The 13,632-nt window shown below is 36.7% G+C and overlaps 1 protein-coding gene across 2 annotated transcripts in view; it reads right to left on the bottom strand.

Moving 5' to 3' along the window:
- The window catches only part of b4galt2 (UDP-Gal:betaGlcNAc beta 1,4- galactosyltransferase, polypeptide 2), a 195,278-nt gene that overhangs the window by 109,264 nt on the left and 72,382 nt on the right, over window positions 1–13,632 (bottom strand). For both annotated transcript variants that reach the window (XR_006011286.1, XM_041992539.1), the window contains exons 3-4: window positions 3,015–3,133; window positions 1,436–1,552 (exon numbers count right to left, since the gene is read on the bottom strand). Coding sequence is in view for 1 of the 2 variants with exons in the window: in XM_041992539.1 (XP_041848473.1) it covers window positions 1,436–1,552; window positions 3,015–3,133 (236 nt within the window). In the remaining variant the exon portion in view is untranslated. The remainder of the gene's footprint in view (window positions 1–1,435; window positions 1,553–3,014; window positions 3,134–13,632) is intronic.

Genomic DNA, 13,632 nt, shown 5'->3' with positions numbered 1-13,632 from the left:
CAGCTTTTACTCTCAAATATGTGTGTTTATATGTGTGTTTATGTTTGCATGTGTATAAGAAAAAGAGAGAATTATAAGATTTGACATTGTAACATGGCCACATGAAGCACTGCAGCACAGCGGTGCAGGCAGAACCCCAGTTCTATTCCACAGGAGGAGTGATTAAGGTGTTGTGCAAAGCCCACAGAGATGTGAAAGGGCAGAAAGGAGATCTCATTACCCATAATGTAGAAGAAGAGAAACTCTTGCTTAACGCAGCATGGAAAACTCACACACACTTTCATAACATCATTTAAAATCCTCCGCTGAACTGGGTTTTATAAAAAGAGAGAGTGAGCAGATTTATTCTGCAGATGATGTTATGTTTGACTTTTAAGAGCAAGTCGAACAACTTATAAAGAGGAGAGGAGGAGGGTGGCTTTTAAGAGTTTATGCACCCACTTGCTGAGTTTCAGCATGGAGTAATGGAGTTTTCTTTGGTTTATTTTTTTTGTATTAAAGAATTAAAACAACCTGGCAATGCGTGCAGTTCTCACATTATTCTTTCATAATACTTAAGACTTAATATGTGCTGACAGATCTGGTTCATGACTGGTTCTTGTCAGAGTATTATTGCAGCTAAGAAAAGAAAGATTTTTTTTTCATATCTGTTAACGCTGCTTATTGTAAAATAACTATTTAACGCTTTTTGAGTTGAAGAGGGCCAGTTATTTTCTCAGTTTTCATTTTCATGCATGACATAAAAATGCAGAAAATGTTATAATCAGTTTGTTAATCATTCAATTAAAAGAAAACCACCAACAATTTATATTGTTAACAAATTGTTAATATAATAATATTAAAGCAAAGATGCAGAAAAGCTTGGATTTGCTGTTGTTATGTATGTTAAATTTAGAGTGCTATGATGTAAAGATGCAGCCAAGTGCCTTTTCTGTTACCTCAGACATTCTGGTGTATGAAGTCCTGATTGGACCAACGTCACTACCAGTGTTTTGTCAATAATGATGATGGGCTATATAGGACAGAATGCATTTGTATCTCTCACACACACCTTTAAAATCATTTATATACTACTATAACCACATGCTTATACACATAGAATCAACTCTCACATACACATGCGAGCAACATCTTGCATATAAAGTAATGAAAATTTACACATACATGCAACTAAAACCCAGTGCACATTCAAGACACTGTGCACCAACGTAAATCAGTGATAACAGTACTGTATCTGAGAGGTTATGCATTTTATACATTTTTTTGCTTGAACCTAATGGACTTTATAAACAATAGCGTGTGATAGTAGTACACATACTATTAAAGATGCAACTGCAAGTTATTTTCATGTCTATTGATAAAACAATTCATTATTTGCAGACCTGATCAGACTCTTACTGTGTCGGATATAAGCATCAGATTTCAGCTCGCCTACCTGGTTGATGATGTAGATGCCGTAGTCAATCTTCTGTCGTCTAAGAATAGGGTGAAGGTAATGGAGCCAGTACTTCAGGTGATTTTCTCTATGACGAAACGGGATGATGATGGCAACCTAAACATGTGGGCCAATTTCATAAAATTACCTGTTTGTTTTCTGTAATCAACGATGAAGAAATCTTGTCAGTCAGCTTAAGAACCTTTTTTATTAAAGCAATGTTAGCACCCGCAACCAGAAAAAGAATCATTATTAAAAGAATGGGTTTCTTTTCTCCCTGAATGGTTCTGCTCCATAAAAATAATTTTCTGTAGTAAAACACAAGTTCAAGGTTTGTACTCAAGTGAAGATTTGCAGTCATTCAGCCTGGTTTTTCTGTACTTGAGTAGTGTCATGGCTGCACCTTCACAACTAAAAGAAGCACACAGTCATCCTTAGCCCTGAAACACTTGAAGAAAACAAATATTCTTTAAACCCTAGCTCTTTTCATTTATCTTTCAGAGTCTAAATGATTAATTGGGAAAGAAAATTCTCAAAATTGAGTGTAATTCATTTAACCCTATGCCGTATGTATCATATTTGATACATACAGTTTCTGAGACCTTTTGCATCATGTTATATGTGTATGATGGCCATTTTAGGAGATTTTTTTAAGTCGTCTAGTACAGGCTTTCAAAACAGATTACGTAATCCATAATGTAATAAAAAAATCTTTAAAAAAAACTTTATTTTCAAATGGTAATTTTAAAATGTGAATGTTTTTAAATTGTTATATTTTTTTAACATTTTGTAGACTCTTGTTTTCTTTATTGTAAATGAGAAAGTGGGCCAGGAACTACACCTGGGTTGGCTGCATTTATGAGGCGTCTCCGGTCTTTTGGCTCCTGAAGCAACAATTCTGAGGGTTTAGTAACTGAGTTGCTCTGTAACTCCAACAGAAACAGCTGCTGGTAAAATTTCTGCCTCCACGGAGGTTGAAAGGCAAAGGACAGGCGATTTCTTCCTGGGTAAAGCTGCAGCTAGCTTCAGGGTTAGCTTCCTTCATTTTACCCAGCAGTGGTGAAGCAGACACAGGACTCTACTGGAACTAGAAGAGCTGTGTGGTGTTTAATGCTAAAGCTGGTAGCAAAATATTCACCACTAAACAGGAAGTTTTTCACAGGAATTATACAGGAACTACAACCATCTATTTTTATCTTTTAAGTGTGTTTTTTTTTTAAGTATGATTTAGTTATATTTATGGTGGTGTAAATTTTTTAATGGTTTCAAATTATGACCCACTGTAAGATCGATAAAAAAGCCCAATTTGACTTAAAGACTTAAAACTGTTTATTTTCCAAATATTTACTAATTATTTAGTAATTAGGAGATTTTTTTTCTTTCTATTTAAAATGATTATTTACATTAGCCTTATATGTTACTTTCTTATAATATTAAGATAACTTAAAATTAAGTTTGAAGTTACTCTGAATAACTTTTTATTGAGCAAGATGTCTCATCTGTTGTGTCCTGGCAAAATGGGTTTCTGTTAAATTGTATTATGTATGTAAGATATACAGGCAGAGATGCAAACACAGACCTTCCATCTTGGTCGACAATCGGGTGGGGTGTATCGGCCTCCCTCTGTGACGTTGGGGTTTTCTTTTTGCACTCGTTCCATCGTCATCTGGGAACTGAACTCGATCAACAAACGTCCCACTGGGAAGGAGAAGAAACAAAAAAAAAGGGGAGAGAGTCAGTGAGAAACAGAGAGGAGCTGAGAAAAGAGTAGGAAGAAAGTAAATGAGGGAAGGAATAAAACAAGAGAGGACACAAGGGATAAACAGAGAGCTTTTAGCTTCAAAGCAACACCATACATGTATCAAAGCAATGTGTGCAGAAATAATGGTTTCAAGGGATACGCTGTGAATAATGTAGCATTTAATAACATGTAAAGGCTTTGGAAAGCATATATTGCTTGAGAAAATAAAGACTTTGAAGTCACTAAATAAAAACACAACATGAAAGGCAATTAAGCCGATCGGAAATAAAACCACAGCATAATTTTTTCCATCACTCCTTTCACTTCTGACGGATCACATACGATACATGATCATTTGTGTGTATTGTTTTGTGTTCAGGTTTCTGTATTAAGACTAATTTAAAAGGGTAGGGATGATTTAAATTCTCTGACCTGGATGACAAAAACATCCCCCTCACTCTGAAAACCAGCATCATTAAAAACATGAGCAAGCTTTGCAATTGGACTTTAAGCAGAGCCCCGAAACCATTACCCCCGATTTACAAGCCAGACTCAGCCCTCAAAACGTCACTCATTATTCCATGTTTTTCCTCAGAGCCGGCCGTAGGACCAACTAGCCTTGCTAAGCTGTTCAGCACCATCTCCTTTAGAAAAAAACATAAAACATAATGTGTTACTCAGTTAACCCTTTAAAGCCTGACCCAAGAAAAAAATGGGGAGAAAATTCATGTCTTTTTAATCTGAAGTCTTTATTCAGCCCCTTTAACAAAATTTTTTAAAAAAGGTCCTGTCTGTGATAAATGTTTATGCTAAAATATTGGTCAAGATACTGGCCACAAGGTTGTAGGTGCACCTGCCCAGTCTTATCCACCCAGATCAAGTTAGGTTTATTAAAGGAAGGTCTTCTGCAGATAATGTGCGGAGGCTATTAAATTTGATCTGGCAGGTGAGGAACAGCCCTGAACCTCTCGCCTTTTTCTGTCTTGATGCTGAGAAAGCATTTGATAGAGCTGCGTGGGAATACTTGTTCAGGGTCCTACGCAGATTTGGATTAGGCTCCTCCTTTATAAAATGGGTCAGGCTTCTATATGGGTGTGTCCTCCTATTTTCTGAGGGCTAGAACCCTTAGCTGAAATAACACCAATATCAAAGGTAGCCAAGCCGGTATGACAGAGCACAAATTGTTTTTATATGTGGAAGACATCTTGTTATTGACCACAAGTCCGGGAACAGCTGTACCTGAACTTCTATCTCTGATTGATACATTCTCCCTTGTTTCAGGCTACAAAATAAAATGGGGAAAATCAGAAGCAATGCCCTTGTTTGGGTCGTGCCCAACAAGTATCAGACAGAACTGGCAGTTTAAATGGCTTCCCTCAGGTCTGTACTTGGGAATAAAAATGACACCAGGTTTATCTGACATAATAACAGAAAACATTCTCCCTCTCATTCTAAAGATCACATAAATAAAATGTAATTTTATTTATCAACATCATACTCAGGATAGGTTTATCTCAGAGCCCCGCCTTTCATTCTGGGTATATTAACAGAGGGAACGCAGTTATGGTGCAGGCTGGCCCTTATGACGGGGTGCAGAAATGTTCTAAGATAATGGAAATAAAAAAATATTGTCCCATTTACTGAATGGTTGGGGGACATATTTATAAAATGTATAGTATTTATAACAGTATAGGGTCCCTATAAGAGGTTTTTACTACAAATCTGTCTTTAATAGTAATATTGATGGATTTTTACATAAACGATAAACCATGCTGTAATGGAGACGTGGGTCTGAGGTGAGGTGGTAACGGTTGGTGGAGGAGATGGGGGAGAGCTGGTGATGTAAACCCTGTGCAGTTTATTTTTTTGGTTTGTTTGTTTGTTTTGTTTTTTTAAGTTATTTATTTATTTTTCTTCTTTTGGGGCAGTGTGTGGGGGCTTGTCTGGTCATTGTATATATGGATTCTTTTGTTATATTGTTAAAATGCAATAAAAAGTGAATTAGAAATAACAATTAACAAAAGCATTTTTATATATTTAACGTTTATTATCATGTGATCAAAATTGTTGTAGTAAAAAAGAGATCCACCAGGGGGCAGAAGACAAGTATCAGATTGTGTACAACAGGGTTTTTACCATAAAGTGATGCAAAAGGTCTTGGAAACTGTATGTATAAAATATGATACTTAAGGCATTAAAGAATTAAAACTACACAGGACATTATTCGAGCTGCCTTATTATCAAGAACCATTTTTTTTTTGTTTTGACTTTATTAACCACAAAAAGCAAATATTCTTCAAGTAATTTTAAAGGATAAAATGGGTTATGTTCTGTATTAATAAAACCAACATCACTGCAATGAATTCAGCCCATTAACAAGCACTGTTTGTGCTTCCAAAGATTAATAATGCTCATTCGTCTGTGACATAGAGCTCCATTGTTGTCTAAGAACAAAACAGATAAATAAATGAGTCATACTGTTGGAGTGGGTGACATGTTCTGCATTATGATGAAAATGGGCCCAGTTATTTATATTAGCCAAACTCATGTACAGCAGCCATTAAAGCTGTCAAAAAACATCAAATGTGTACCAGCAGCCAGAACAGTGCAAAGCATGTTGGAGCACCAAGAGCTAGTTTCCAGACACAGAAATAAGACTATACATTTCTGACCTGTTCTTTAAGATCCACCAGTGCTGAAGGATGGTGTACATTTGAAGTTAATATAAAGTGCTTGTACCTCATTCTGCTATAATTATTCATTTGATTTGGTGTTATCATATTAATAGGATCAGAAGACACCAGTCTTGTTAAAAGTTGAGTCGGTAGTGATGTCCTAAAAGTTAAATGAGGCGATCTGCTTTCAGAAATCAGGGGACAGGAAGTGGCATTTAAGTTAGCATCTCAAGTCTGAATCCAGCATTGAGGTGCTGTCTCTGTCTTTAACTTTCAGTCATGTTTTTTAATGACAGTTTATCCAACAGTTACCTCTAACGTGGACAGTAATGGGTGGGATGAACTCAAAGGGAATAGTTAAAACAACTAAATGATCATGCTTTGGGTTCACACCCAGGGGCAGACAGTAAATATTACAACTGATGATAACAGCCAGCTGAACATATGAGGATGTGGAGAAGAGCACCTTATGGCCATGACTTTGTGAATGATGACATGTGACTGCATCTTTTTAACTGGCTGAAAGTCTTCTGAGAGGGTACTGAGAAGGAGGGCTGCAATGATTAGTCGATGTTGTTGACTATAGTCAACAACAAAAATAATTGACAATGAATTTACCTGCCGACTACTGTCGGAAAAAAAAAAAAAAAAAAAAAAAAAAACTACAGAATTAGAAATTGTCATCTTTTCTTATCACTGCTGAGAGTTGCACATGTGCAAAAAAGTCCACCAGGGAAAATATATGGCGACTGACCAGGGAACAAAACGGTGGCAGAGGACATCAAAGGTCTGAGATAACTTCACATAAACTTATAAAATAAATTAAATACATGTGAGATTTGTAAAGTGGACCTTGTGTACCACGGACGTACGTCTGTAATGCTCGACCATTTAAAGAGGAGGCACGTCGGACTTACATAACAACCTCATGCAAGATTTCAAAGTGAAATAAGATCCATTTAATAATTATAAGATACAAAATCCAATTGGTCGACTAGTCGTTTTAATAGTCGATGACTAATCGACTATCAGAATAGTTATTAATTGCAGCCCTAGATACTAGTGAAGAATATATTTACTCACACACTCAGTTTCTTAGTATAAAAGTAAAAATCAGCATCTGCCTCATATTTGAAGGGCTAAAGCAGCAATGATTCTTTATCCAACATGGAGGTGATGCACATTCCTTTCCAAGAGCATATTAAAACGTACCATAGAAATTTAATACAGAAAAATTACTTTTGGCATTCAATAGTTTGTGTTACCCTGTATACATATGATAATTTTAACATTTACTATTGAGCAGAGAAGAGAGATAAGGCACCAGGAGAAGATAATTTAAAGTGGTGAAAGGTCTCCTCCACTATTCACTGTGCAGGTGAGAAGTGTGATCAATTACAACAAGGTTACATGTTATTGACATGCCTCTTTATTGCACCACAAGAGCTAAATGCAAATTGTTTTCTATCTCCTCTGACCATTTCTGCCCATCACTCACCATACTCTCCATCTTGATGTCTTTTCTTTTTTTTCCTTGTCTCTGTTCTAATAATGAGACAAAAAGTGTGCATGAAGGGTTGATTTTGTTGTTTTTTGTTTGTTTATTTTTTACACAGTTAACAATACAGATAGCAACTAACTGAATATTTTAAATAAAACCATAGTGCACAGTGTATAAAAAAGTTTTAGCCAGGAGATTTGTAATTCAGCTTAGTATAAACAATGAGAAGAATAATCCCTCTTTTCCACCGGGTGCGTGTGTGTCACGTTACAGCTGTTACAGTTACAGTTGTTTCGACCTCTGTGGCGCAGCAATATATACCGGGAGCGTGTCAGGTGTGGAGCACCCACGAGTGCAGTCCACCTAGCAGTATCATTAAATTGCAGGAGGATTGGAGAATCTTGTGATTTCCTGTCTGCCCCTTTCTAAATTGCAGAAATTGGCACATTGTGGAGTGTCAAAAATAGGCTAGGTGCGTAAATGTAGCGGAGAGCTGTGACAATACGCTTCTGATACACGCTGCGGCACACCCGGTGGAAACCAAACCATTGACTAAAAAGGCCGCGAATAGCAGCAGAGGCCCCCGTGCAGCCACAAACACACCCCGTGGAAATGAGAGGTTAGCCTCTATCCAAAGTTGAGCAAAAAGAAGAGAAGCAAAAAACATCAAGTAGCAGAATCCATAAACTTTAATCCTAATTGTTTAAGCACAAAGGGGGAAAAAAAGAAAAAAAAAGAAAAGGAAAAATAAGTTATTAGTTGTTTTACTGGAGCACGTAACACCATGCAAACATACAGTGACAGCTAAAGGGAACATTAAATGCATGCAGGACTGAGTTGGTCTGACACATGCAGAGGATATAAAATTATATTAAAAGTGTGTCTGTGTGTGTGTGCTGTAAAGGAGAGACAGGGAGACAATGTGTGGGTTTTGAATAGAAGAATAAAGGAATAATAGGGGTTTGAGCTAACGATTGGAAAGAGACAAAATGTTAAATTAGAGTTTTAATGAGTTTTATTTGGATAGCATTTTAATTATCCAATACACACGTGAGCCCACACACACACACGGAAATCTCACGCATATCTATGTGGTAATATTGCTGTAATACATTATAATCACACTGCTTGAACGCTCTATCTAAAAGACACGCTGCACTTTGGGGGCTACATCACTGCTTTGTCTACAAATGTACACAGTTATACAAAGATATACACAAATGTACCAAATTTCCCTCTTTGCCAAAATAATAAGATAAAACTCTTGAGTTATAAGGTTAGCTGTACCTGTACTGACACAACTAAGTGTGAGCACACCTGAGGCTGTAACCACTTTAAAAATCCATCACACATGCACACAGAAACAGCCAGTGGGCCTTTCTTGAGATTCTGATTCAGTCTGGTTCAGAGTCAGTAAGAAGGAAGCAAAAACAGGATAGAAATGGGTGGACTAAGGTGTTTTTTTTTTTTTTTTGGTTCTTTGTGTGACTTGGCATCCAATCACCTAGTGTTCTTTTGTTTTTTTTTACTATGCCTTTCTTTCCTCCTGTCTCATGTTGTTGATTTATTCTGCTTTTCTCACCACATAACTCATAAATCAAGGCTGAAAGATTGATGAATTATTGCACAGGGCTCTCAAACCTCGGCCTGCCTACCTGTCACTGCTAGGCTCTCGTAGCACAGATCCATGTGCTGAAAAACCATAATACTCTTCTCATTCAGGTTAATTCAGTTCGGGTTCCATATACATTTCTACATCACTGGGCTGTGTTAATGCGTGTATTATCTCTGTCAACCACAGAAGGAGTAAAAGGCCAAAGTTGTGAATGTCAAAGTCATATTGATGGGGCATCATGCTGCCACCAACATAACCTATCAGTGTGAACTTCTGCATGGACTGAATCAGACCAGCACTAAAGTTAGATTTTTGAGAGCTTCAACTCCTTATGATGGGCTCAATTTAAAAATTAAGTCATTTTACCAGGATTCCAAAGGCAAATCTTAAATTTTTTGCACAGTTCTGGGTCAATGAAAATGCATCATATTATTTAAAACTGTATCTTGCATATAGCTGCACCATGCATTAAAAGAATCAAATGTACAATTTCTCACCACCACATTAAAGATGCTGTGAATCTCAACCAATAAACATCTAATTTGATCCATTTGAGAGTCAGTTACATAAAAAAAAGTTTGTTCATCTTTCTTTAAAGTTTATTTTTTCACATTGCTGTGTCATTACAGAGTGACTGGACAGGCCATCTGACCATGCAAAAGCTACACAACAGGCTGGCTGTTAATCAGCAGTCCTGTTCTAACAGTTTCTGAGCCTTCATGTTACTTAAGTGACAACTGAGGCGGCGCCAGGGTCAGATTTTCTTAGAGAAGTTCTGAGTTTATATTTGAGTTTATTCTTTGACTTTATAAAGTGCAGGAAATGAAGGTCCAAGAAAGTAGGTAAATGGACAGAAACAATAAGAGAAAGTAGAGTAACAGGAGCAAAAAAGGAAGGTAAATGATGTTCCTCCTACTGACACAGACCCTGTAACAACAGAGACGCTCTCGCTTCTGAATCTCATCAGCCTGTCCACTTTCTCCACCTCCTCTCATTCAAGGCAAGGCAAGGCAGTTTATTTGTATAGCACACTTCATGTACAGGACAATTCAAAGTGCTTTACATAAAACAAAGACATTACAGATATTTAGAATAGTAAAAGGCATCAACACATAATCACAATAAAATAATAAATTACATTAAAATGATTAAAAGCAAGATAAGTTAAAAAAGTTACCGTGCAGATTTCATGCATAGGCGCATGAGAAAAGAAGTGTTTTTAACCTGGATTTAAAAATGTCTACATTTGGTGAAAGTTTAATCTCCACTGGCAGTTTGTTCCATTTGTTTGCAGCATAACAGCTAAATGCTGCTTCTCCTGCTTCAGTCATTAAAACGTACCTCTACCTCCACCAAGTCTGAAACACCACCCTAATATTGAACAGAAAATAATTTTGGGAGGAAGGGAATGACAAAAGGAAAGAATGGAGACATCTCTTATTGTCGTTTGTGTTGGTGTCCTCCTCCTCCGCCTTTCTTTTTCTCCTCCTTCCTGGAATCATTATTGAGGATTGAGGAAATCATTAGTGATTAGTGAAGGCTGTGTGCAATCCTGGCTGTGTATGAGTGCCTCTGTGCCTGATGGATCAGGGGATTATTGGTATCAAAGAATCTCCTCGACATGTAAGAACACTTAGTCATCTGTGTCTTGCTGTGCATTGATGCACAACATTCAGTACGAGACAAAAAGGTAAATAGCAACTTATTCAAAGCTTACTGGCAGCAAGCACAAAAGGTTGCAAAAAGGGCTGCAATACCCCCAAACTGATGGCTCTACATTACCTACCATGATGCTGTAAAATAAAAACCAGTTGGCAAAAAAGAAAACATGAATGTTATTAAACAAAAATGTGTCAAAGTCGTTAGTTCTTAGAATAAAAAGGATGCCGTCTAACAAACTGCAAAGTTTCCTTCTGACACAATCTGACCATTTTTTTAAAAAAAACTTTGATAATGTTTGTTTCATAAACAATTTATTTGCCAACATGGCACAGAATAAACAGCAGCGTTTTAACCACTAACTTCACAAGGAAGCAACGCTGTAATGCTTGATGGTGGATGGGCTACATGTATGGAGTTGTAGCATCAATCACAACATCAGAAAGATAATTCTTTTGATTGCATTAATGCCTTGCTGCTGCTTAAAAAAAACTGTTATTAACTTTCCACAGCAAGCTATGCTGGATTATTTCCACCTGAAACATGCAGGGTATATCGTTGGAGACATGGATGCCGCACAGTGATGACGTGTAGTCATCTCATGGCAGTAAAGACCATGGCTCTAACCTTTCTGCATAAGGTTTTCATGATTTCACTGCTTCAGTTTTGCTCCAAAGTCCAAAATATAAATGTTAGATTAACTGATGACTTCAAAGTTGACTGAATGTGCAACTGTGAGCCCACATGGCTGTTCACACGTCCTGTCAAAGGTGTGTTTCAATTGAGGCCAGTTTTCTGATAAATCTGCTTCTTTTGCCAGTGTCCTCTTGTCTGTCCTCTGATTGAGTTTTACACCTTTGATACTTCACATGGAAATAACCCAACCGTGTGCCAAATGAAGTGATAATTACATTTAGTTTAATGGATGTTTTATGTTTATGAATGCACAAGTCTGACCAGCGAGACAGTTGGGAAGAATAAGTCTACCTCCACAATCTGCTGTGGGAGCTTTTTAATTACAGAGTTGAGGTTGTTAAAGCAAATGAGTTTGGACTTTGTTTAAAAACCAGGACAAATAAAGGAACAACACAACTAATACAATCCTGTTAACAAAGATGTTCAGTACTGAAAAAAATGGACAGGTAGTTTTTGGATTTGTTAAAACATGAATGACTTGAAGGCAGAAGTTGACAATATTTAACTGTTTTAACAGCGTTATTAGTATTCTGTTTGCTAGCTTTCATATTATAAATATTTCATTGTCGCAGGATATTTTAACACTTTCTTTCAAGTAATTTCTGAATATTGTAAATAATAATGCATTTGTTGCTCCTTGAGAATGTAAACCTGCATTATTACGTTTAATTTTATCTTTATATGAGGGGCAGATATTAAACATTTTATTTGTATATTAAGTTAATATCACATGTTCTTATTATTAAATAACATCTAAGTCTCAGTAAATCTGAATGATAAATACAACAAAGAAGCTGAATTCAGCTTGTCTATAATAGAGGTCAGCCAAAACTTCTTAAATTAAAATGACGTTGAAGTATCAGATGCAGTTATTCAGCCAGAAGTTGGAATTTCTATCTATTTGTCAAACTTAAAAAACATTGTTTATCAGTTATAACAGCAGCAAATGTGAACCCATGATAAATACAGAAGAGACAAGAGATGTAATGTGGAGAAACACTCTGAATGTTATTGACACAGCAAGAAACACCAAGAGTGAGAGCGCATTGCGCAATCAAGTTTAATTACATGTCTGCTCGTCAACTGAAGTTGACGGTATAGAGAAGATTGCATCTTATGCACCTCTAAAATGGTCTGCAAGCTATTTTCTCTCATTAAAAAAAATTAAATTAAATTCAGTGCAAGAACAAAGACTACAGCTCTGTCGCAGATGGCCTCCTTTAGGTCTGCTTTCTTCCCACATTCAGACTTATTTGCAGCCATGAACTGGTTGAGTAACTACAGTACCTCTTATTATCAGGAAATGTTTTCTGGTGTAATGTCAGACAAACAATGTGTGTGCACACAAACAAGTCTTAACAAGAACTTTTACTAATGAATGTACATTTTTAACAAGGCTGATCAAAACAATTACAGTGTGAAGAGATGAGAGCCCAGATTTCAGAAAAAAAGAGTATTTGGTGATGCTGTTTCTTACAGAGAAATGATAGTTTTATCAGCATCTATTGGAGAGCTTCTACTCAGCAGCAGTGTTGCAGATCATTACCCGAACGAGCGAGGCAGAAAAGCATTAATGGCTAAAATCCAAGAGCACAGTATGCTCACTGCTGCGTTTTAGCCTTGAAAAAGAAGAGGCTGGTTGCATGAAACAGATGGAGGATATATGTAGCACAACAAAAACAATGGCAAGGCGTGCACAAGAGCGACAGAGATAACAATGTATAAAAGTAGGGAAGGACAAACAATACAAGGTGTACAATGTCAGATATTGAAGGATGGTAGTTGGATAACACATACTGAAAAAAAAAAAACTGAAGGAGAACAAAACAGGAGAGAAAACACAGGAAGTAAACAGCAGACATACAAAGTAAAGGGGACTTAGACAGATAAAGTAGTCATTCGCTAAATACCATGGCAACGCATCAGGCAAATATAAGTTATCTTTTTTTTTTAAGCTACTGCTACTGACTTTTGTCCTTTGTATGAAAAAGACCAGTTTTTTTATTACATCAAAATAATGATCAACTTTTGATTAGTGTCGTTGGGGGAGGGGGTTAGGCACCCCCTGAATATAATGACAGAGGGTTTTTTTTGGGGGGGGGGGCAGATTTGCATCTTAGATTTGCATCTAAGGCTGTGAGGCATTTTTTAATATGCAGAATTGCTTTTGCACTTTGTGTTGCTTTCAGCATGAAAAGCGCTTTATAAATAAAGTTTTATGGTTGAAGAGTTTGCATGACCAGTACAGCTGCAATAACCATATTAATTAGGAATGCACCACATCAAGAATCATATTAAATAAATGAATCA

Source organism: Melanotaenia boesemani, chromosome 8, assembly GCF_017639745.1.
Source record: "Melanotaenia boesemani isolate fMelBoe1 chromosome 8, fMelBoe1.pri, whole genome shotgun sequence".
Taxonomy (NCBI): Eukaryota; Metazoa; Chordata; class Actinopteri; order Atheriniformes; family Melanotaeniidae; genus Melanotaenia; species Melanotaenia boesemani.
This window is presented reverse-complemented; position numbering and strand designations above follow the sequence as displayed.